Source organism: Musa acuminata, chromosome BXJ2-4, assembly GCF_036884655.1.
Source record: "Musa acuminata AAA Group cultivar baxijiao chromosome BXJ2-4, Cavendish_Baxijiao_AAA, whole genome shotgun sequence".
NCBI lineage: Eukaryota > Viridiplantae > Streptophyta > Magnoliopsida > Zingiberales > Musaceae > Musa > Musa acuminata.
Window position 1 is genome coordinate 43,816 of NC_088341.1, and position 26,849 is coordinate 70,664.

The 26,849-nt window shown below is 36.9% G+C and overlaps 1 protein-coding gene across 9 annotated transcripts in view; it reads left to right on the forward strand.

Annotated features, from left to right (window-relative positions):
* The first annotated feature begins 306 nt into the window (after nt 1-306).
* Nucleotides 307-26,849, forward strand: part of LOC135609328 (uncharacterized) — a 43,553-nt gene continuing 17,010 nt past the window's right edge. For 6 of the 9 annotated variants that reach the window (XR_010485728.1, XR_010485729.1, XM_065102446.1 and 3 more), the window contains exons 1-6: nt 307-489; nt 1,637-2,067; nt 23,443-23,615; nt 23,697-23,779; nt 25,648-25,915; nt 26,215-26,558. Coding sequence is in view for 7 of the 9 variants with exons in the window: in XM_065102446.1 (XP_064958518.1) it covers nt 23,468-23,615; nt 23,697-23,779; nt 25,648-25,915; nt 26,215-26,558 (843 nt within the window). In the remaining 2 variants the exon portion in view is untranslated. Of the gene's footprint in view, nt 490-1,636; nt 2,068-2,888; nt 3,035-14,957; nt 22,325-23,442; nt 23,616-23,696; nt 23,780-25,647; nt 25,916-26,214; nt 26,559-26,849 lie in introns of those variants that run through there. The other 3 variants (XM_065102449.1, XM_065102447.1, XM_065102448.1) reach the window with 3 other exon arrangements.

Genomic DNA, 26,849 nt, shown 5'->3' on the forward strand with positions numbered 1-26,849 from the left:
TATTTTTTTTATTGCCAATGTGTCCTGTATCAATTATTTTAAATCTTAATTTTTTTTATTATTTAGTAATATCTATTTTTCAATTGGAAATATGATGTCATGGCGAGGAGGGCCTCCACTGGGCAGGGGCGAGGACCTTTTGGCCGTTAGGGCCCATGCAGGGCTCGGCTCAGGCACCGACCTGATTCAATCGTTACCGGGTTAAAACTTTATCGGGCTAATTTATATCCTACTTTCGATTGAACCAAATTTAAATATTGACTGTATAAAATCCCGCCCCTTACCCACCGCCCAATGCACACCGGGTCACCCGTGCCCTAAACCCAGCGACTCTTTCTCCCGTGCGACGACTGCGGCGTTTCCTCGGCGATCGTCTGTCTTCCTCCCCATCGGCGAACAGCGGACGCAACGGCGGTGTCTTCCTCCGCTGAGTTCCTGTCGCTGCGGCGTTTTCCTCTCCATCGGCGAAACAGAGTCTCCGCCTCCCCGGTATCTCTCTCTTTCTTTTCCTCTTCCTCCTTCGCCGTTGCAGCCCCCCCTTCCCCGATCCCTCCTCTCTCCCCCTCCCTCTTCCATTGTCGCAGCTCCGCTCCTTCCGCCGACACCTTCCTCCCCCTCCCTTCTCCTCCCTCTTTACCCTTTACCCCTCTCTCGCTGCTCCTCCCTTCGCCGGCAACATCCTCCCCTTCCCTTCTCCTCCCTCCTTCTTCTCCCTTCGTCGCGGTTCCTCCCCGATCCTCGACACCATCCTCCCCTCCCCTTCCCATCCCGGACCACAGCTCCTCCTCCCTCTTCCATCCCTTCCTCGCAGCGCACTCCCAACACCACACACACGGCGGTGCCCCTTCCTGCACCCTTAGCCGATAGAGTTGGTTGCTGATGATGAAAATCTCGATATTCTAGGTTATCGTATGCGATCTTGGCAATTGTTGTTTTTCATCTCGATAGAGTAGGTTATTTTTTACATTCTCTGATTCCTGGTAGAATTTTATAGTTATTGGGTTTGCTGATAATCTTCTTGACACCATCAATTTTAGTGTAGTATTACTTATTGATAATTTGGTGAATAAATAATATGTTGAAAGTCCCTGTGGTAGCTCATAGTTCTTTTTAAAAGAACTAAAATCATAGAAAGTTTATACATTAAAGGTACTATCTGATTTTTTACTTAGTATTGTTGAAGCATCTGAACACATATTGGATTTTAACTTAACTACAGTTTTTGTAAACTAATTTTTGTAATTTTGGGTTTCATATTAAGTGTTTCTTTGCACATATGGCTAACCTACTTACACAGTATCATTGTCATATGAGTAAATTAAGGTATTTTACATTTGTTAGAGTGTTTTTAAACTGTTCTGGGTGACTTGATAAAGTGTGATTGGCATTAAACACTAGAAGCAAGTCATTTAACTGAGATTTATGTTTCTTTTTCTGCGTCCTTAATTTGCCCGTCTTTTACTCATTGTGCATCTGACATTATCCCTAAACCCGAAAACCATAAACTCTAAACCCTTAATTATTTTAAATCTTAATTATTTAAATTGTCAATTATTATATTATTGCCAATATCGCCTGTTCAATTATTTTAAATCTCAATTATTTATATTATTTAGTAATATTTATTTTTCCATAGGAAATATGATGTCATGGCGAGGATCGCCTTCACTGGGCGGGCGCGGGGCCCATGCGGTCGTTTGGGTCAAGCAACGGTCTGCTCAGTACCAGCCTGATGCAATCATTACTGGGTGAAACCTTATTCGAGTTAGTTTATATCTTTAGTTCGATTGAACCAAATGAGAATATGGACAGCTTAAATACCCGCCCCTTACCATCCCGCACAATGGACACCGCGGGCACCCGTGCCCTAAACCCAGCGACTCTTTCTCCCGAGCGACGACTACGGCGTTTCCTCGGCGATCGGCTGTCTTCCTCCCTATCGGCGAACAGCGGAAGCAACGGCGGTGTCTTCATCCGCTTAGTTCCTGGCGCTGCGGCGTTTTCCTCGGTGAACGGCGGCTGCCGCGTCTTCCTCTCCATCGGCGAAACAGCGTCTCCGCCCCCCCGGTATCTCTCTCTTTCTTTTCTTCCTCCTTCGCCGTTGCAGCCCCCCCTTCCCCGATCCCTCCTCTCTCCCCCTCCCTCTTCCACTGTCGCAGCTCCGCTCCTTCCGCCGACACCTTCCTCCCCCTCCCTTCTCCTCCCTCTTTACCCTTTACCCCTCTCTCGCTGCTCCTCCCTTCGCCGGCAACATCCTCCCCTTCCCTTCTCCTCCCTCCTTCTTCTCCCTTCGTCGCGGTTCCTCCCCGATCCTCGACACCATCCTCCCCTCCCCTTCCCATCCGGGACCACAGCTCCTCCTCCCTCTTCCATCCCTTCCTCGCAGCGCACTCCCAACACCACAAACACACCCCCCCCCCCCCGCCACGGGGTTCGTCCCCTTCCTCCTGCTAAATAGATCTCTAGGTCTTTTTTATCTTTTATATCTCCTCTGACTACTCTATGTTATATTTGATATTACTGATTCTGAGGTATCAAATTTAGTTTATTATTTAATTTTTAAAGAAGAATAGAGTGATTTGCTTAATAAAGTTCCAACAAGTCACATATGTAGTACCTGGTATTGAAGACTTTGACCACATTGATATCTCTGAATTTGTTCAAAAAGCTCAGGGTCTCTTAGTAAGTTTCAGAAAATTAGAACTTGGAGACAGTGACAACTGTGGAATTAGCTGTGGTACCTATTTTGCAGAATCAACTTTCCATGCTTGAACACTGCTCATCTTTCATTCTTCAAATTATATATGGCAGCAAGGAATCTCTTTAAAGCTACTGTTCCCTTCTCTTGTTGTCTAGAGATAACATATTTTATTGTGGTTGATGGCAAGGGATATTCTTCTCTATATGAACAACGACCAAGCATTAAGGGTCAATACGAGGATTCATTAGGAAAGATTCTTTTGGTCAATTTTCGTGGCTGCCCAACCACTTACTCGATGGTGGCGACAGGCTCCTTTTCATGGACGAGGTGGAGGTGGGTTTTCTCTCGTTGCAATGGTCTTCGATGACGATGGCATGCTTTTGCTTGCTTCCATCCTATTGTCATCGTTCCGTCATAAGTTCTTGATCCTTGGTCCAAAGATGGTTCGGTACAGGGATTCTATGGGAAAGATTCTTTTGCTCTATTTCTTGACCGCGCCTTCCTCGACGATGGTGGAAACCTAGCCGTAGACAACATCATCAGCTTAGATTCCTTGGTAGAGGCTAGGGTTTAGGGTTTAGGGTTTAGATCAAAATATTGATTTTAAAATAAAAGAACAGTATTTTCGTAGTTTATAAATATATAATGTATTCATTATATATAATGATTGATTGACATGTCAGTGTGAGATATAATGTAGAACTTCCAGTTTAGCAAAGACGAAGTTCCATTCTCTCACACTGACATGCTTACAATTATGACTGATTTAATCCTGTGCTAATTTTTTACATCCTCGTCTTGCCAACCTCCCCATGTTGGCATATAAATATCACCACACACACGAGCTCTCACAGCTGCACTACTCTCTCATGCACCAATAATTAACATCTAATCCTTTTTCTTGGTTTCTTAGACAACAATAATTAACATATTAGTGTTAATTATTGGTGCAAGAGAAAGAAATAAAGCATTAGGCGGAGGATGATACTGAAACCCTAAAATTTTCGAGCTTGCAGGAAAATATCATTGTCGTCCCGGAGGGGAAGGGTAGGGAGGAGGATGGTGTCAGGGAAGGGGAGGAACTGCGACGAAGGGGGAAGGAGGAGTGAGGAGAAGGGAAGGGGAGGATGGTGTCGGGGAAGGGGAGGAGCTACGACAAAGGGGGGAAGCAGGAAGAGGGAGGAGAAGGGAGGGGGAGGATGGTGTCGGGGAAGGAGGGGAGCAGCGATGGTGGATGGGGTTTAGGGCTTAGCCTAAACCCTAAACTGTAAACCCTAAACCCTAACCCTAAACCTTAGGGCTTAGCCTAAACCCGAAACCTAAACCCTAAACCCTAACCCTAACCCTATATCCTAAACCCTAAGCCCCAAACCCTAAACCGACAATTAACTAGGTTGGCGTTCGTCCTGTGCGCTAGTTTGGGCCCAAGCATTGCTGGGCTTTTGTTCCGGCGTGATTCAACTATTCTGAGTCGAACTTGAGTCAAGCTAAATTGGCAATAATCACCCTGAAACCCGCCCCACAACACACTTGCTGGTCGTTCCCGTGCCCTAAGCGGTGGTTGTTCTCCCACCGGGCACTCTCTCTCTCCCCAGCGGCGATTGCTGTGTTTCCTCAGCGAACGCCGGCCATCTTCCTCTTCATAAGTGAATAGCGGAGCAACAGCGTTGTCTTCCTACCGGGGGTTCTTGTCGCTGCAGCTTTTTCATCGGTGAATGGCAGTTGCTGCGTCTTCTTCTTCATCTAACGACAGAGTTGGGTGGCGTCTTTGCCCCCTGGTATCTCTCTCTTTCTTATTTTCTTCGTCCTTCGTCATCGCAGCCCCCCCCTTCCCCGATTCCTCGTCCCTCCCCCTCCCTCTTCCACCTTGTCGCTAGGCAAGCTATTAGGTTTCTCCTCGAGCGTTTCTCTTGCTCTTGGCAGCCCCCAGCTCACGGCCCTGTTGTTTCGGATCAATTGCTTCGGTTCGTATTCAATCTTGTTCTCTAGTTTTGATTCATGATTGGGTTTTTTTTGTCGTCTTCAATCTTGCCTTAGCTCTCGGTCGCTCTCGTTTCGGATCAATTAGTGCTACTTAAAGTTATCCTTATCTTAAATTGTATTATTTGTCTATTTTGTAAAAAAAGAAGTGACACTATGCACTTAACAGTATACATGAAACTAATTGGATTGTCTAGTCTCATGATTGTGTCTTGATCTTTTGAAATATTGCATAGTTCTTCCACTTTGTTTTAATCTTATTCTATTTATGGATACTAACGCCAACCCTAAATCTGTATTTGGGTCTCATTACTAGGGTCTTGTGGTTCATATGGCTTTAGAAAATGGTGGAGTGTTGTGTTCTTTTCTCTTCATTATTTCTCTGTGGAATTGACGGAGGAATTAGATTGTGATGAAGATGGGAAGTAAGGTTTCGATACTTGATTCTTGGTTTTACTCTAAGCTGATCTTATAAACATTACTGCATTGGTGTTGTTGTTGATCTTAGAAACTGTGTGGGCATGCTTTGTTTTTGATAATTTTAACGAATTATAGATAGAATGGAAACAGACCTTGGTGATGTCCTTATTAAATTTATTCATGTTTTAGCAAGAGTAGAGTTTTGTATTCTCCTCTTCCTTCCTTTTTGAAAGAAGGAAGCGGACAATTTGTAGGGCATTTCTTTGGTTATGGGTTGTGTAAAGAAACGGATCTGCCAGCCATGCCAAACAAGGAACATTAATTGACTATGTTAGGTTGTGCTTCCCAAGTTAATTATAGGTACAAATAGTTTTGTGCTATATTCTGCGTAGACACACATTAAGCAAGTTCAAATGTACAATTACCATGATATGTTATTTTGTAATATTTTTGTTTTGAAGTTTATATTATACTTTAAATTATTCTTTTTTGCAAACTAAAAAGAATTAATATTATGGGTATAAGTCAAGGTTTGCAATTTAGTATCGTACTGGAGTATCGAGATCAGCTTAGTATGGTACGGTATGAGTATGCCGAATGGTATGCTCTGACGTACCACTCGGTATATATGTATGTATGTATATATATAAAATAAAAAAGTGAAAAAATAACAAAATGGCTACGTCGTCAAGGCGACGTCGCCTCGTTTCTTCTCCTCGTGTGAGGAGAAGACATTTCTTTTCCCCGCGAAGCCTCCATGACGTCGTCGCAGAGGTTTCTTCTCCCCATACGAATGAGAAGTCGTCAACGACGCCGAGGCCTCGTTGCCTTAAACTAGGAGGCGACATCGCCTCTGCGATGCCTGGTGAGGGAGGGTGACGACGAATTGGGATCGTCAATGGAGAGTGGCATCAGATCTCCAAGTTGTCCTTTTTCTTCTCTCTCTTCTTCCTTCTCCCTCGGCTAATACCGTCCTGTAGCGGGCAGCAACGATCGACCGTCCCTAAACCCTAAACCCTAAACAAGTTTTGATTTATTTTTCTTTTTTCCCATTAATATTTTATAACTGATCAATTTTAAGCACTTATTTGCCGCCTCCATACAGTAATTGGTTGATCATTTATTGTTTCGAACGTGTGTTGCTTCAATTATTTTAAATCTCAATTTTTTTTATATATTTATAATATTTATGTTTCATTAGAAATATAATGTCACGGCCAGGAGCGTCTCCTGGCCCATGGGCTCGTTTTGGCCAATTCGGCTCACGCGTCTACCTTGTCCGGTTATAACTGGGTTAAGCCTGAGTCGAGCTAGTTTGGAACCTGAACCAAATGAGAATAGTGACCCCTAGCGCACGCGTGCTCTAGACACAACGACTATCTCCCCATCGGCGACTCTCTTTCCCTCCTAACGGCGACTGCGGTATTAACTCGGCGAGCGGCTGTATTCCTCCATCGGCGAACAGCAACTGTGGTGTCTTCCACCGGGGAGTTCTTGTCGATGCGGCGTTTTCCTCGGTGAACGACGGCTGCTGCGTCTTCCTGTCCATCGGCGAAACGACGTCTCTGCCCCCACGATATCTCTCTCTTTCTCCTCCTCATCCTCTTTCGCAGTGGCCGCCCATCGTCTTGCATCTCTGCGCCTTATTGTCAATGTGGTCAATTATTTTAAATCGTAATTATTTTTCTATTTTACTAATATTTATTTTTTCATAGAATATATGATGTCATGGCGAAGAGCGTGTGCGGGCGCGTAGCCCATGCGCTCGTTTGGGCCCAAGCAGGCCTCAACTCACATCGATCTAATTCAATTCCAAACGGGTCAAACATGCGTCAACTTGATTTGGATGTCTAGTTTGAACCAAATAATAATTGTGTTACCGCAAAAACCCGCCCATTATCCACCCCATAACAAATGCCCGAGCGCACCTGTGCCCTAAACACAACTCCTGTCTCCCTCGCGGCGACTCTCTTCTCCCCAGCAGCAACTACGGTGTTTCCTTGGCGAGCGGCTGTCTTCCTCTCTATCGCCGAATAGCGGAAGCAATGGCGGTGTCTTCCTTCGGGGAGTTCTTGGCTGTGTGTTTTCCTCCGTGTACGGCGGCTTCTGCGTCTTCCTCTTCATCGGCGAAACGACGTCTCCCCCCCGGTATCTCTCTCTGTCTCCTCCTCTTACTCTTTCTACTTGAGCGTTTCACTTGCTCTTGTCGGCCCCCAGCTCACGGCCCTGTTGTTTCGGATCAATTGCTTCGGTTCGTATTCAATCTTGTCCTCTAGTTTTGATTCTTGATCGATTTTTGTGTCGTCTTCAATCTTGTCCTAGCTCTCCGTCGCTCTCGTTTCAGATCCATTTTTCATCTTCCCTTGCTCTTTAATCTGGACTTACAGTTTGATTCTAGAAGGTATCTTTTCTCTTGTTGAATCTTGCCTCGACGCCTTCCTTGTTTTCCCGTCATTTCGATTCTTGAAAGGATCTTTAGAAGTCAGTTGGATTCTTGTTTTTCCGCCTTACAGTTTGATTCTTGAAGATATCTTCTCATTTGTTTAGAATCTGATTTTGGTCTTCCACTTATTGGCGATAACAAGAACGATCCAATAGGGTCCCCTACCGAGCCTTTTGGCACAATATGGTCCAACATGGCCCTTTTCGAGCCATCATTGAAGTGCTCCTTGATGGGTCTCTTCCTTCTGGTGATGACCTTATCGGCATACATCTTGATCATAACCTAAACCAGGAGAGGAGCTGCGACAAAAGGTGGAAGAGGTAGGAGGGAGGAGGATCGGGGAAGGGATGTCGTCGTTGTCTTTTCACTAAGCAAAATGTCGCAACGCCAAGAGCTACTTGGAGGATCCAAAATAACCTAGATTGAAGATGAGGTGGTGGAGAGAGGATTCGGGATAGGAGATAGAATCTTCGGAGGGTGAAACGAATCATCGGAAGATCCTAGGAATTCGATTTGGCTACTATTGAATATTATCTACTAATCCACACACAAAACAAAATCTACCGAGGAAAACACCACAGTCGAGAACTCCCCGGAGGAAGACACTGTCGTTGCTTCCGCTTTTCGCCGATGGAGAGGAAGACAACCGCTCGTCGAGGAAACGCCGCAGTCGCCGTTGGGGAGAAAGAGAGTCGCCGCTGGTGAGAGAGTCGCAGTGTTTAGGGCACGGGTGCACCCGGGCGCTTGTTGTGAGGTAGGTAAGGGTCGGGGTTTTGTGGTGTCGTGATTCTTATTTGGTTCAAACTAGAGATCCATACTAACTCGACTGAGGTTAGACCCAATTGTAATTGAATCAGACCCGTGTTCGCACCGAGCCCTGCCTCGGCCCAACTAAATATTACTAAAATAGAAAAATAATTGAGATTTAAAATAATTGACATAGACCACGTTGTCAAAAATAAATGATCAAATAATTAGATAAATGCTCATAATTGAATCAGGCCGATGCCTGAGCCGAGCCCATCTTGGGCCCATGGGCCACGCGCTCACCCGTGCTCGAGATTCCATGGAAAAATAAATCTTAAGCCCCTGAGTTATATAACCCGGATTCCATCGTAGTCACTCACGAACAGCCCATTGCGATTCCATACCCAACTCAGGGGCTTAATATTTATTTTTCCATAGAATATAAGATCTCGAGCACGGGAGGGCGCGTGGCCCATGGGTCCAAGCTGGGCATGGCTCAGGCATCGTCCTGATTCAATTATGAGCATTTATCTCATTATTTGATCATTTATTATTGGCAACGTGGACTGTTTCAATTATTTTAAATCTCAATTATTTTTTTATTTTAGTAATATTTAGTTGGGCCGAGGCAGGGCTCGGTGCGAACACGGGTCTGATTCAATTACAATTGGGTCCAACCTGAGTCGAGTTAGTTTGGATCTCTAGTTTGAACCAAATAAGAATCATGACACCACAAAACCCCGACCCTTACTGACCTCACAACAAGCGCCTGGGTGAACCCGTGCCCTAAACACTGCGACTCTCTCCCCAGCGGTGACGATGGCCTTTTTGCGTTTTGGGATAGAATATATGTTATAAATGACCCAATTATCAATAACCAAATCGTGAAGCAAGGTCATATTCAAAGTATGTGATAATTTGGATTAGATTGTTGATTACATTTTAATTTTATGGATTTTTAGACAAGGTCACACCTCTTGTATATGATAATTTTGGGGGCGTGACAAAGGTGGTATCGGAGCATGATTTAAGGATTACTAAGATATTTGATTCATTTGATGTGTAAAATTATATTGAGGTTTAGTAAATTATATAGAGATCGATGAAAATTATATTTGATGTCTTCTACGAATCTAGGATGACATTGACATTTGGTCTTCTTGCTTATGAATTGAGGATTATGGGTGTGAATTATGACTTGATCGATTTTTGGTGTTCTAAAATTTAGTTTCGATTTTGTATTAGATTGTTGATTAAATTTTAATATTATGGATTTTAAGACAGGTTCACACCTCCTAAATGTGATAATTCGGGGGGCGTGACAGAGGTGGTATCAGAACATTATTTGAGGATCACTATAAGATATTTGATACATTTGATGTGCCAAATTATATTACGATTTAGTAAATTAAATAGAGAGCGATAAAAAATTTCTTTGATATCTTTTAGGAACCTAGGATGCCCAGGACATCTGGTCCTCTTGAGGAATGAAGTAGGAAATGTAATGAAATCGAATTTTTAAATTTTAGAGGATGGCTTATTGCGATTTGGGATATAGTGTGTGTTCGAAATGACCCAAATTATGATTTGAATATTAAGAGAAAAGGGCATGACTCAATGATATCGATAGCTCTATCTATGTGCAATCTGATCTCATTCAACAAATTTAGTAAGGGCAACTATGAGATCCACATATAATCTACTTGAGGAATGAAGTAGAAAAGGAATTTAAATCGAATTTTTAAATTTTGGAGGATGGCCTTTTGAGTTTTTGAATAGAATATGTGTTCTAAATAATCCAATTATCAATAACCTAATCCTGAAGCTGGGTAATAATTCAAAGTATGTGATAATCCGGATTAGATTGTTGATTACATTTTAATTTTATGGATTTTAAGACATGGTCGCACCTCTTGTATGTGATAATTTGGGGGGCGTGACAAAGGTCGTATCGGAGCGTGATTTAAGGATTACTAAGATATTTGATTCATTTGATGTGCAAAATTATATTGAGGTTTAGTAAAGACATCTGGTCCTCTTGAGGAATTAAGTAGGAAAGGTAGTGAAGTCGAAATTTTAAATTTTCGTGGATGGCTTAGTGAGATTTGAGATTGAGTGTTTGTTCGAACTGACCCAAATTATGATTTGTATATTATGATAAAAGGGCATGACTTAATGATATTGATGGCCTCTATCTATGTGCAATCTGATATCTTTCAACAAATTTAGAAACGACAACTAAGGGATACACATTTAATCTACTTGAGGAAAGAACTAGAAAATTGATTGAAGTCGAATTTTTAAATTTTGGACGATGGCTTTTTGTGTTTTGGGAAAGAGTATGTGTTCTAAATGAACCAATTATCAATAACCAAATCTTGAAGCAAGGTCATAATTCAAAATATGTGATAATTTGGATTAGATTATTGATTACATTTTAATTTTATGGATTTATAGACAAGGTGTCACTTCTTGTATATAATAAATTGGGGGGCTTGTCAAAGGTGGTATCGGAGCATGATTTAAGGATTATTAAGATATTTGATTCATTTGATGTGCAAAAGTATATTGAGTTTTAGTAAAGACATCTGGTCTTCTTGAGGAATGAAGTAGGAAAGGTAGTGAAGTCGAATTTTTAAATTTTAGAGGATGGCTTTTATAGATTTGGGATAGGCTGTGTGTTCGAACTGAACCAAATTATGATTTGAATATTATGATAAAAGGGCATGATTTAATGATATTGATGGCTCTATCTATGTGCAATCTGATCTCATTCAACAAATTTAGATAGGGCAACTATGAGATCCACATATAATCTACTTGAGGAATGAAGTAGAAAAGGGATTTAAGTCGAATTTTCAATTTTTGGAGGATGTCCTTTTGAGTTTTGGAATAGTGTATGTGTTCTAAATGACCCAATTATCAATAACCAAATCCTGAAACATGGTAATATTTCAAAGTATGTGATAATCCGGATTAGATTGTTGATTACATTTTAATTTTATGTATTTTAAGACAAGCTCGCACCTTTTGTATTTGATAATTGGGGGGCGTGACAAGGGTGGTATTGGAGCATTATTTAAGGATTACTAAGATATTTGATTCATTTGAAATGCCAAATTATATTGAGGTTTAGTAAAGACATCTGGTCTTCTTGTCGAATGAAGATGGCTTTTTCAGATTTGGGATAGACTATGTGTTCGAACTGACCTAGTTTATCATTTGGATATTATGATAAAAGGTCTTGATTTAATGATATTGATGGCCTCTATCTATGTGCAATCTGACCTTTTCAACAAATTTAGAAACCGCAACTAAGAGATACACATTTAATCTACTTGAGGAATGAACTAGAAAAGGGATTGAAGTCGAATTTTTAAATTTTGGATGATGGCCTTTTTTGTTTTGGGATAGAGTATGTGTTCTAAATGACCCAATTATCAATAACCAAATCCTGAAGCAAGGTGATAATTCAAAGTATATGATAATTTGGATTAGATTGTTGATTAAATTTTAATTTTATGGATTTTCAGACAAGGTAACACCTTTTGTATATGATAATTTGAGGAATGATGTAGGAAAGGTAGTGAAGTCGAATTTTAAATTTTAGATGATGGCTTATTGCGATTTGGGATAGAGTGTGTGTTCGAAATGACCTAAATTATGATTTGAATATTAAGAGAAAAGGGCATGACTCAATGATATTGATGGCTCTATCTATGTGAAATCTGATCTCATTCAACAAATTTAGAAAGGGCAACTATGAGATCAACATTTAATCTATTTGAGTAATGAACTAGAAAAGGGATTAAAGTCGAATTTTTAAATTTTGGACGATTGCCTTTTGTATTTTGGGATAGAGTATGTTTTCTAATTAAAGCAATTATCAATAACAAAATCCTGAAGCAAGGTAATAATTCAAAGTATGTGATGATCCGGATTAGATTGCTAATTACATTTTATTTTTATGGATTTTAAGATAAGGTCGCACCTCTTGTATGTGATAATTTGGGGGGCTTGACAAAGGTGGTATCGGACCATGATTTAAGGATTACTAAGATATTTGATTTATTTGATGTGCGAAATTATATTGAGGTTTAGTAAAGACATCTGGTCTTCTTGAGGAATGAAGTTGGAAAGGTAGTGAAGTCGAATTTTTAAATTTTAGATGATGGCTTTTTGAGATTTGTGATAGACTGTGTGTTCGAACTGACCTAAATTTTGACTTGAATATTATGATAAAAGGGCATGATTTAATGATATTGATGGCCTCTATATTTGTGCAATATGATCTCTGTCAACAAATTTAGAAAGGGCAACTATGAGATCTACATATAATATACTTGAGGAATGAAGTAGAAAAAGGATTGAAGTCGAATTTTTAAATTTTGGATGATGGCCTTTTATGTTTTGGGAGAGAGTATGTATTCTAAATGACCCAATTATCAATAACCAAATCCTGAAGCAAGGTCATAATTCAAAGTCTGTGATAATTTGGATTAGATTGTTGATTATATTTTAATTTTATGGATTTTCACACAAAGTTACACCTCTTGTTAATGTTAATTTGGGGGACTTGATAAAGGTGGTATCAGAGCATGATTTAATTATTACTAAGATATTTGATTCATTTGATGTGCAAAATTATATTGAGGTTTAGTAAATTATATAGAGATCGATGAAAATTATATTTGATGTCTTCTAGGAATCTAGGATGACATCGACATTTGGTCTTCTTGCTTATGAATTGAGGATTATGGGTGTGAATTATGACTTGAACGATTTTTGGTGTCTTCAAATTTAGTTTTGATTTTGTATTAGATTGTTGATTAAATTTTAATATTATGAATTTTATGACAGGGTCACACCTCCTAAATATCATAATTCGGGGGGTGTGACAGAGGTGGTATCAGAATATTATTTGAGGATCACTGTACGATATTTGATACATTTATTGTGCCAGATTATATTGCGATTTAGTAAATTAAATAGAGAGCGATGAAAGTTTTCTTTGATATCGTTTAGGAATCTAGGATGCCAAGGACATCTGGTCCTTTTGAGGAATGAAGTAGGAAAGGTAAAGAAGTCGAATTTTTAAATTTTAGAGGCTGACTTATTGTGATTTGGGATAAAGAGTGTGTTCGAAATGACCCAAATTATGATTTGAATATTAAGAGAAAAGTTCATGACTCAATAATATTGATGGCTCTATTTATGTGCAATCTGATCTCATTCTACAAATTTAGATAGGGCTACTATGAGATCGACATTTAATCTACTTGAGTAATGAACTAGAAAAGGGATTAAAGTCGGATTTTTAAATTTTGGACGATTGCCTTTTGTGTTTTGGGATAGAGTATGTGTTTTAAATGACCTAATTATCAAATGTGATAATTCGGGGGGCGTGAGAGAGGTGGTATTAGAACATTATTTGGGGATCACTGTAAGATATTTGATACATTTGATGTGCCAAATTATATTACGATTTAGTAAATTAAATAGAGAGCGATGAAAAATTTCTTTGATATCTTTTAGAAATCTAAGATGCTAAGGACATCTGGTCCTCTTGTGGAATGAATTAGGAAAGGTAATGAAGTCGAATTTTTAAATTTTAGACGATGGATTATTGTGATTTGGGATAGAGAGTGTGTTCGAAATGATCCAAATTATGATTTGAATATTAAGAGAAAAGTGAATGACTCAATGATATTGATGGCTCTATCTATGTGCAATCTGATCTCATTCAACAAATTTAGATAGGGCTACTATGAGATCGACATTTAATCTACTTGAGTAATGAACGAGAAAAGGGATTAAAGTCGAATTTTTAAATTTTGGACGAATGCCTTTTGAGTTTTGGGATAGAGTATGTGTTCTAAATGACCCAATTATCAATAACAAAATCCTAAAGCAAGGTAATAATTCAAAGTATGTGATGATCCAGATTAGATTGTTGATTACATTTTAATTTTATAGATTTTAAGATAAGTTCGATAATTTGGGGGGCTTGACAAAGGTGGTATCGGACCATGATTTAAGGATTACTAAGATATTTTATTCATTTGATGTGCGAAATTATATTGAGGTTTAGTAATGACATCTATTCTTCTTGAAAAATGAAGTAGGAAAGGTAGTGAAGTCGAATTTTTAAATTTTAGAGGATGGCATTTTGAGATTTGTGATAGACTGTGTGTTCGAACTGACCCAAATTATGATTTGAATATTATGATAAAAGGGCATGATTTAATGATATTGATGGCCTCTATCTTTGTTTAATATGATCTCTTTCAACAAATTTAGAAAGGGCAACTATGAGATCTACATATAATCTACTTGAGGAATAATGTAGAAAAGGGATTGAAGTCGAATTTTTAAATTTTGGACGATGGCCTTTTGTGTTTTGGGAGAGAGTATGTATTCTAAATGACTCAATTATCAATAACTAAATCCTGAAGCAAGGTCATAATTCAAAGTATGTGATAATTTGGATTAGATTGTTGATTACATTTTAATTTTATGGATTTTCAGACAAGGTCACCCCTCTTGTATATGATAATTTGGGGGGTGTGACAAAGGTGGTATCGGAGCATGATTTAAAGATTACTAAGATATTTGATTCATTTGATTTGCAAAATTATATTGAGGTTTAGTAAATTATATAAAGATAGATGAAAATTATATTTGTTGTCTTCTAGGAATCTATGATGACATCGACATTTGGTCTTCTTGCTAATGAATTGAGGATTATGGGTGTGAATTATGTCTTGATCGATTTTTGGTGTCCTCAAATTTAGTTTGGAATTTGTATTAGATTGTTGATTAAAATTTAATGGAATTTAAGACGGTCACACCTCCTAAATGTGATAATTCGGGGGCGTGAAAGCTGTGGTATTAGAACATTACTTGAGGATCACTATAAGATATTTGATACATTTTATTTGCCAAATTATATTGCGATTTAGTAAATTAAATAGAGAGCGATGAAAAATTTCTGTGATATATTTTAGGAATCTAAGATGCCAAGGATATCTGGTCCTATTGAGGAATGAAGCAGGAAAGGTAATTAAGTCGAATTTTAAAATTTTAGAGGATGGCTTATTGCGTTTTGTGATAGAGTGTGTATTTGAAATGTCCCAAATTATGATTTGAATATTAAAAGAAAAGTGCATGACTCAATGATATTGATGGCTCTATCTATGTGCAATCTGATCTCATTCAACAAATTTAGATAGGGCTACTATGAGATCGACATTTAATCTACTTGAGTAATGAACTAGAAAAGGGATTAAAGTCGGATTTTTAAATTTTGGACGATTGCCTTTTGTGTTTTGGGATAGAGTATGTGTTTTAAATGACCTAATTATCAATTACAAAATCCTGAAGCAAGGTAATAATTCAAAGTATGTGATGATCCAGATTAGATTGTTGATTACATTTTAATTTTATGGATTTTAAGATAAGGTCGCACCTCTTGTATGTGATAATTTGTGGGGCTTTACAAAGGTGGTATCGGAACAAGATTTAAGGATTACTAAGATATTTGAATTATTTGTTGTGCGAAATTATATTGAAGTTTAGTAAAGAAATCTGGTCTTCTTGAGGAATGAAGTTCGAAAGGTAGTGAAATCGAATTTTTAAATTTTAGAGGATGGCTATTTGAGATTTGTATTAGATTGTGTTCGAACTGACCCAAATTATGATTTGAATATTTTGATAAAAGGTCATGATTTAATGATATTGATGGCCTCTATCTTTGTGCAATATGATCTCTTTCAACAAATTTAGAAAGGGCATCTATGAGATCTACATATAATCTACTTGAGGAATTGATGTAGAAAAGGGATTGAAGTCTAATTTTTAAATTTTGGACGATGACCTTTTGTGTTTTGGGAGAGAGTATGTATTCTAAATGATCCAATTATCAATAACCAAATCCTGAAGCAAGGTCATAATTCAAAGTATGTGATAATTTGGATTATATTGTTGATTAAATTTTAATTTTATGGATTTTCAGACAAGGTCACACCTCTTGTATATGATAATTTGGGGGGCGTGACAAAGGTGGTATCGGAGCATGATTTAAAGATTACTAAGATATTTGATTCATTTGATGTGCAAAATTATATTGTGGTTTAGTAAATTATATAAAGATCGATGAAAATTATATTTGATGTCTTCTAGGAATCTAGGATGACATCGAAATTTGGTCTTCTTGCCTATGAATTGTGGATTATGGGTGTGAATTATGGCTTGAACTATTTTTGGTGTCCTCAAATTTAGTTTGGATTTTGTATTAGATTGATGATTAAATTTTAATATTATGGATTTTAAGGCAGGGTCACACCTCCTAAATATCATAATTCGGGGGGCGTGACAGAGGTGGTATCAGAACATTATTTGAGGATCACTGTACGATATTTGATACATTTGTTGTGCCAGTTTATATTGCGATTTAGTAAATTAAATAGAGAGCGATGAAATTTTTTTTTTATATCTTTTAGGAATCTAGGAAGCCAAGTACATCTGGTCCTTTTGAGGAATGAATTAGGAAAGGTAATGAAGTCGAATTTTTAAATTTTAGAGGATGGCTTATTGCGATTTGGTATAGAGAGTGTGTTCGAAATGACCCAAATTATGATTTGAATTTTAAGAGAAAAGTGAATGACTCAATGATATTGATGGCTCTATCTATGTGCAATCTGATCTCATTCAACAAATTTAGATATGGCTACTATGAGATCGACATTTAATCTACTTGAGTAATGAACTAAAAAAGGGATTAAAGTCGAATTTTTAAATTTTTGACGATTGCCTTTTGTGTTTTGGGATAGAGTATGTGTTCTAAATGACCCCATTATCAATAACAAAATCCTAAAGCAAGGTAATAATTCAAAGTATGTGATGATCCGGATTAGATTGTTGGTTACATTTTAATTTTATGGATTTTAAGATAAGGTCGCACCTCTTGTATGTGATAATTTGTGGGGCTTTACAAAGGTGGTATCGGAACATGATTTAAGGATTACTAAGATATTTGAATTATTTGATGTGCGAAATTATATTGAGGTTTTGTAAAGACATCTGGCCTTTTTGAGGAATTAAGTAGGAAAGGTGGTGAAGTCAAATTTTTAAATATTAGATGATGGCTTTTTGATATTTGTGATAGACTGTGTGTTCGAACTGACCCAAATTATGATTTGAATATTATGATAAAAGGGCATGATTTAATGATATTGATGGCCTCTATCTTTGTGCAATATGATCTCTTTCAACATATTTAGAAAGGGCAACTATGAGATCTACTAATAATCTACTTGAGGAATGAAGTATAAAAGGGATTGAAGTCGAATTTTTAAATTTTTTACGATGGCCTTTTGTGTTATGGGAGAGAGTATGTATTCTAAATGACCCAATTATCAATAACCAAATCCTGAAGCAAGGTCATAATTCAAAGTATGTGATAATATGGATTATATTGTTGATTACATTTTAATTTTATGGATTTTCAGACAAGGTTACACCTCTTGTATATGATAATTTGGGGGGCGTGACAAAGTTGGTATCGGAGAATGATTGAAAGATTACTAAGATATTTCATTCATTTGATGTGCAAAATTATATTGAGGTTTAGTAAATTATATAAAGATAGATGAAAATTATATTTGTTGTCTTCTTGGAATCTATGATGACATCGACATTTGGTCTTCTTGCTAATGAATTGAGGATTATGGGTGTGAATTATGACTTGATCGATTTTTGGTGTCCTCAAATTTACTTTGGATTTTGTATTAGATTGTTGATTAAAATTTAAAAGTATTTAAGACATGGTCACACCTCCTAAATGTGATAATTCGGGGGGCGTGAGAGAGGTGGTATTAGAACATTATTTGGGGATCACTGTAAGATATTTGATTAATTTGATTTGCCAAATTATATTACGATTTATTAAATTAAATAGAGAGCGATGAAATTTTTTTTTGATATATTTTAGGAATCTAGGATGCCAAGGACATTTGGTCCTATTGTGGAATGAAGTAGGAAAGGTAGTGAAGTCGAATTTTTAAATTTTAGATGATGGCTTATTGCGATTTCGGATAGAGTCTGTGTTCGAAATGACCCAAATTATGATTTGAATATTAAGAGAAAAGGGCATTACTCAATGATATTGATGGCTTTATCTATGAGCAATCTGAACTCATTCAACAAATTTAGATATGGCAACTATGAGATCCTAATATAATCTACTTGAGGAATGAAGTAGAAAAGAGATTTAAGTCGAATTTTCAAATTTTGGAGGATGGCCTTTTGAGTTTTGGAATAGAGTATGTGTTCTAAATGACCCAATTATCAATAACCAAATCCTAAAATAAGGTAATAATTCAAAGTATGTGATAATCCGGATTAGATTGTTGATTACATTTTATTTTTATGGATTTTAAAATAAGGTCGCACCTCTTGTATGTGATAATTTGGGGGGCGTGACAAAGGTCGTATCGGAGCGTGATTTAAGGATTACTAAGATATTTGATTCATTTGATTTGCGAAATTATATTGAGGTTTAGTCAAGACATCTGGTACTCTTGTGGAATGAAGTAGGAATGTTAGTGAAGTCGAATTTTTAAATTTTTGAGGATGACTTATTAAGATTTGGGATAGAGTGTGTGTTCGAACTGACCCAAATTATGATTTGAATATTATGATAAAAGGGCATGACTTAATGATATTGATGGCCTCTATATATTTGCAATCTGATATCTTTCAACAATTTCCAAACTGCAACTAAGAGATACACATTTAATCTACTTATGGAATAAACTAGAAAAGGGATTGAAGTCGAATATTTAAATTTTGGACGATGGCCTTTTTTGTTTTGGGATAGAATATGTGTTCTAAATGATCCAATTATCAATAACCAAATCCTGAAGCAAGGTTATAATTCAAAGTATGTGATAATTTAGATTAGATTGTTGATTACATTTTAATTTTATGGATTTTCAGACAAGGTCACACCTCTTGTATATAATAACTTGGGTTGCGTCAAAGGTTATATCGGAGCATGATTTAAGGATTACTAAGATATTTGATTCATTTGATGTGTAAAATTATATTTAGGTTTTGTAAATTATATAGAGATAGATGAAAATTTTATTTGATGTCTTTTAGGAATCTAGAATGACATCGACATTTGGTCTTTTTGCTTATCTTCTCATGGGTCATATTGTCACCTTCATGCTCTCGTTGCGTGTCGTCGTGTAATTACATCATAATCATATTCATGCAAACCCTAATAATAATAATGTCAGCAATGATATTATGATTATTAGATATAAATTACGATTTGATTATTATAAGAAATGGGAAAGACGTAATGAAGAAGGTGAGAAGGTTTGAAGAATTTGGGTTTTGGGATAGAGTATGTGTTCGAAATGACCCAATTATAAATAACCAAATCCTAAAGCTAGGTCATAATTCAAAGTATATCATGCATTCTCGTAGCACTACGATGTATAGAGCTCTCCAAAGTCATTATTCGTGAGAAGGTTTGAAGAAGGTGATTGCGTGCAAAGTCATTATTCGTGACTTCTAGGCAAATCAAAGCAGAAACTTGCCACAACCAACGTAGGCTTGATAAGAGAAGAGAAGAGGAATTGAAGTAGAATAAGTTTTACTTTGGCTTAATGTTTTGGATCAAATCCTCACATTTGTGATTCAAATGTTTTTCAGGCTAGTGTTAAATGTTTTTGTTGTGTGAGTACACTTTGCGCCTAACTAAATGTTGAAGGTAAATATGAACTTATGTGTTTTGTAGAGGTTTTAAAAGACTTCTCATGTTTAGGATTTTGGAATGTTAAGTTTAATTTGTAAAATCTTATGACCTTGTGATCAATGTCAGTTTTGTTTTTGTATAGATTCGGTTAAAAGCACAATTGGAAGCATTGGAAATCAGAATTGAGAGTCGGTTGTAAGAAACACTTAATGATTTCAAAAAGAGCCTACTAGAGAGTCTCAACAAATTTCAACAATCACGGGGCTCAACTTCTCTGATGCATAGATCTGGAAATACAGGCGCTAAAATTTGTCAAACTTCTACAGTGTTAGAATATTAAAACAGATTTGAACGATTGTCAAATCTAGCCAGAGATTGGTCTGAACGGCAAATTGTAAGTATATTTATTGAACGGCTTAATCCAAATATCCGATTTGAAGTTAATGCTCGTCAACTCCGTACTATGATTGCTACGATATCATTTACATGTTTACTTGAGGAAAAAATTATTAGGGAAAATCATGGAAACAGGAGTGACAACAACTAGATGATCAACAAGCCACCCGCCCCATCTATTCCCAACCAAAACCCTGACACTCAAAGACTAACCCTAGAAGAACTCAAGGAAAGATCAGCAAAGGGTTTGTACTATGATATAAAGTGGAGTATGGAGCACCAATGTAAATAATTGCAACTTCTGATAATTGAGCCAATTGGAGAGGAACCGGAAGCTATGAATGTAGACTCCGATCATGAAGGTATAGATTCTAAAGAAGATGTTGGATCTACCATACATACAATGAATGCATTAACCGGTTACTCTAACCTGCAAAAGTTGGCGAACTTTGGAACATCAGCATGCTATAGTTTTGAATGATACTAGTAGCACTAATAATTTTATAGACAATGAGATTATCGATCGATTAGCCCACCACTTTGAAGGTTGTGACAGATTCGAAGTCAAGATCGCTGATGGACGAATATTAACTTATGATAGCAAATGTTCAAAGATAAAATTTATTATAAAAGGCCAGGAGTTTCTTGCAATGATTACTACACTTAAAGACCGACCTATTGCTTACACTGTCAAATTGTGCAGATAGCCTATGATTGAAGTGCTGAATGAGAAGCTCCTCGTGTTTGATGCTGCTCAACTTTGAGGACAAGGCTGATTTGAAGAGGGAGGAATTGTTAGGACCCTTTTATTTTATGAGTTTTGAATAATATTTATTGAGTCTGTTTAGTTTAGTTTAGTTAAAGTCAGATAGAGTTTTATTTAATATTTATTTATTATTAAGAGTCTAAGTCCCGGTGGAACTCTATAAATAGTGATGTAACCCTTTCTTTTCAGAATAAATCAATCAATGAAGTATTATTTCAGTCTGTGAACAAACCCTAGGAGGCCAATCCCCTCAAAGTGATCAAGGAGGACGATCCCCTCGAAGCGTTCATTCTCATTCCTCTTCTTTCATCCCCGATAAGACCTTAAGGTCTTATCACTCCCAGACGCAGGAGACTTATGTCTGGTGGGATGAACTATATTATGTTATGATCCTATTGCACTTTCTATATGTTTGATATGATATTCAGAGCTTTGGTTATGTGTTTCTATATGTGCTTTAGATAAGTATGATACGAATACAACATCAAATACGACGTTTGAGCTTCTGTTTCGTATTTGTTCTTTGATATGCTTCGAAATGGTTCATATGCCATTGATATGCACTGAAATATTTTATATTCCATTGATAAGTTTCGAAATGTTTCCTATGCCTCTGAAATGTTTATACGTCATTAATACGCTTTTAAATATTTCATATGCCATTGATATGTTTAGAAATGTTTCCTTCGTTATTGATATGTTACGAAATATTTCATATGCCATTGATATGTTCCGAAATGTTTCATCTGCTTTTGTTATACTCTGAAATGTTCTATATGCTGTTGATATGTTACGAAATATTTCATACGCTATTGATATTCTCCAATTACACTGTGCTCCATTTGTTATGAACCAAATGTGTTTTGAATGAAATGACATATGTGATTCTATATCTAATGAGATGATACCCTGGGATTTCTTGTATTCTGCCTTGCATTGTGATACCTTGTTTGTTAGGGCTCTCTTTTCGTTCTGGATATGTTTTGTCTTTTGCTATATTTTTTTAGGCCTACTCCGTTGCTATATAAATCTTTCGGGTCAACTTGTCACTCTCTGAGATGTTTGTATTGAGCTGAGGCTGTGGAGAGCTATTCAGAATTGTAGGTAAATCTTATTGGTTGATATATTGTGGTTATTGTTGTATAAGAAAATTTTGTATGTAATGATGTGTGTCGATGAACCTGAATGAATATAGCGTATAAAAGGTGTTAAAAGATCTCTTTTATTTGGAATTTTGGAATCTTAAGTTTAGTTTACAATGATATGATCTGGTGGTAATTGGTTGGATTTCTGAGTGTATAAATTGTTTAGCTTGTGGATTTATAAGTGTTGTTAATGTTTTGTTAAGTTGGCTTGGATTTTTATAAATGTGAATTATTGAGTGATGTGCTATATGATTATAAACTGCATAGATTATAAACCCCAAATGTTAGTTTGGATCCTGAATTGATTTGTGATGAAAAATTTTAATATTATCGATTCGTGAGACATGACAGTTCTTTTTTCCTAGTTTGAAATTTCCACTGTCAGAGTGTCTCACTCCGCTTGAGCGAGCACTTAGCACCTAGCGCCTCGGTCATTTTGGAATGTGCTTTTTAATTTGTTTGCAAAATAGAAGCAAAATAAATGTTATAGACTTCCACTAGGATCATGATAGGTTATAGATTTAAGTTCCAATTGAATATGAAAGAGGAATTGATGCAAAAACCTCAGTTCAGGTCCCACATTGTCTTATCGGTAGACAAATTTAGTGATCAATAGTTCTTACTATATCTTAGATTCATAGATCATTTATAATTTTGTTGGACGTATCACACTTTCTTCTTTACAGAAATTTTATGAAAATTCAAGCTCCAAAATTAAACCACATTTTATTGGTAGAATATTTTCTCAGTGTTATCGTTCAAAAATGTATATTAGCTTATTGTTGTAGCCTGTAGGTGAAAACAATACTAGATCATTTGTTTTTTGGAAAGCTTGTATTGTAGATTTGAGGTAGCTACTTTTGCTTTTCCTCTCTTGTTGCACTTTTTGTGTGAGAATTCTGACACTTGAATGCTTATATCCAGTCATCAGGATACTTGTGTGTAAAGATCCTTTGCTTATGCTAGGTTCATCTCTGCTGTAGTTAGTACAATAGATGCATCATGCATTTTCTTAAGAATTAAGATTATGATTTAGTGACTTCTACTGTCATCATAACAATTTTTTAAATTTTGAAGTTTTGGAGTGGCATAAGTCAGCCTCATGATGCTTCAAGCTTCAAGTTCCATTCATCGATCTCAGTATCATTTTGACTCTTCACTACCACTCAAGTCATTGATGTTCCGTCAAGCAAATCCAAGCCACACTATTTCAAGGCCACAGAGTTGTAGGTGGATTGATTTCTTATCTGGTGTGTGTAGTGGCAAAATGATAATCCCTTTTGCTTTGAGAATTTTTACTAAAGGTTTTTGTTTGGTCCTTGTACTTTTAGGCAGCTGGAGATCTTCCTGTTCACAGTTCAAATCTTTTTGCTCGCAAGTGCTAGATTCTTGTAATACATGTGATATTAAAAAGGTCTGTATTATTTTGAACTTGATGATTGTAAAATGTTTTTAAAATTGTACATTCTATTTGATTGTACATATTTTTGTTGATTATCATGGATTCTCATATAGTTTGATGAACATTTGAAACTGCTTTCAAAATGATATCATCACAATTATTATAATTTGTGATGAAACCCAGCTTTATGTTGCACCAATAATTGCATAGAGATAAGAAAAGATCTAGGAGTTAGTTGCATGATAAAAGAGCCCAATGTTGTAATATTTTCTTCTTAAATAATAGAGTGGCTCTTATCAACTTGTTTGGCTTGTGCTGAAAATTTACTAATTTGATGTTACTATATGATGGCATATAGTCGGTACTTTAAATAAGTTTTGAACAAAGAATGCTTTGACATGCAAGATTTTTTTGAATTATTCAAATTTTAAAGTAAACTAAGACTCCAAATTGTCAGAAACCAAGGGAACTGCATTCCCTTGCATAGCCTACAGGTCCCATCTAACATTTTGTTGGTGCATTAAAATTTTTATTTTTTTCCCTCTCACTTCTTTACAATTTATGGGTAGATAACCATTTTGTCAAAAAGTTATTGAAGTTGATCGATATTTGCAGACAAAGTTTCAATGTATTGTTTCATATCTTAGATCTATCTTCTTATATTTATTTTAGTTGCATTTGAATCCTTGTCAAGTAGTTGACTCTCCTACCTAAAAATAGCTAATCTGATATGGGTCTTTATGTGAGTTTGACTCTTTTACAATTTTTGATATTTTTAAAATTATTTGATGTTTTTATAGAATATTTAGTTCATATGTTGAACCTTATTGTAAAATAGTGAACATTTTATTGAGAATTCCTTTGTGGGTATGTGCAGCTGCTTGTTATGAAGATTCAGTTGTACTACATAGACTATATAGGCCATCAAAACAGTTATATGAATGCATCAGCATCTGCAGCTGCATGAACTGGAAGCACTTTGTTAAGCCTTCTAATGGAATGTTTTTCTTGTTACTTGAAGTTATACATTTGCCCAGATTTGTCTTTGTTCTCTTGCTTACTGATTGTCATAGTTTAATTTTCTCCAGCTGTATTTTGTGTTATATTTTATTGGATACTCTTAGTTTAGTTGGATCAGTGATTTAAAAAGGCGCTCGGGCGCTCGCCTAGGCGCTCAGGCGAGGCGAGGCAAAGCCTAAGCCCCTCGCTTCATTTCCAGGTGTCTCGCTTCAAAGAGGTGCCGCATAGGTGCTCGCCCGAGCCCAGTCGTCGAGAGCTTCGGGCGAGCACCTGGGTTAAACCAGGCGACCGAACCAGTGGTTTAGGTCTGGTCCGGTCTCCGGTGCTTTAGTTGGTTCAATCGAACCAACTAAAGCATCGATATCAGCGCCACTTCCCCAACCCTAACCTTGCTCCCCGTTCATGCTGCTCGCTGCCACTGTCGCTGCTCGTCGCTCCCACTCTCTCAGCCGCTGTAGCTGCTCGTTGCTGTCGTTGTCTCTGTCGCCGCTCCCGCTCCCGCTTTTCTCAGCACCCTCGGTCTTCCCTTACACTCTTCTCTTCTCTTTCGCTTCTCCTCATTCGAAATTGAAAGTATACTGTTAACAGTATACAGTATGCTGTTATACTATATTACTGTTAACAGTATAACACTATTATTTTGATTTTAATATTATTAATTTTAATATTATTAATTTTTAGCGTCTCACTTCGCTTGGGCAAGCGCATGGGCGAGCGCCTCGGGCGTTTTTGGACCGTGGCGTCTTTTAGCGCCTAGCGTTTTTTAAATCACTGATTTGGATACTTGGATATCAGGATATGTCAGTTTCATTTACTAGATGTTGATTTTCGTAAGTATATAACTGATGACATTTCTTCAGGATAAAGACACCAACATTGATAGATTAGATTCAGTGTTACCTGTGCAAACTCTTCGAAATTTTCCCATTGAGAAACTTTATGGAGAAGTTGTCATGGTTCGGCTTGATTCTGCTCTTCTGCTGAATTTAAGGGTTTCTGATGATCTCTCTTTAAATAGAGCAATTTTAACTATCAAGTATCTATACAATGCTGGGGCTAAAGTAATTTTAGCAAGCAACTGGCCTCAGGCCAATGCTTCAAGGCTTCTTTCAAAAGAGGCCTTTGCAGGTTAGTAGCATTTCAGACCTAATGTATACACTGTTGCTTTTATCATGTTATCTTAAGAGAAGATATTAAGTAACCATACTAGTTCTCTGCAGCATTCTAATATTAGCTTTCAATTTATCATGTATTAGTTTATTGACATACAGGAAGAAAGACAGTTTCTTAATATATATGCACTAGACTATCTTGCTTCAGTAGTTTAGAGATTTGGTCTCTTTAATTGAAGTTCTGCTTGAATGATGATGGTTTTCCGCTGTGGTCTTTTAGTTAAGTGTTCTGCTTGAAATGTCATTGTTGAACAGATCACTTGTCAGCGCTTCTCAAGGTTAAAGTTGTGCCTGCAAATGATGCTTCTGCCATCTTGCAATTCAAGATGAAAAACGTGGAAAATGCAGATGTACTTCTTCTTGACAACTTGACAAATAATAAAGAAGAAGTTGCAAATTCCTACGAGTTTTCCAAGACATTGTCATCTGGTGTCTCCATCTTTGTTAATGATGCCTTCTCACTATCACATAGGGTTCTTGCTTCAACTGTTGGTGTTGCCCGCTTTTGCCATGCATCTGTTGCTGGTTTTCATTTTGAGGAGGAATTGTTGCAACTAATGAAGATCAGTGAGACCAAAAAACAACCTTACGTTGCAATAGTATCCTCTTCTATCCTATTTCTGTTTGATGCTACTTTCATTTAAACTCTTCAGGGATAATCTTAAACATGTTTCTGATGTTTTTTCCTAATAAGAAATTATTACAACATGAGCTTGGTTGTTATTCAAGTTGGTGCAACAGTGTACTGTATGTAATGGATTTATTTTGCAAGATGCTAATTTGATTTTAAAGAAGGAATTATGAAAAACTTGGACTATTTTATTTCTTTTTTCAAATTGGTGGTGTTGGAGATCAATCTGCGCCTCATTTATTTAATTATCTGATGGATA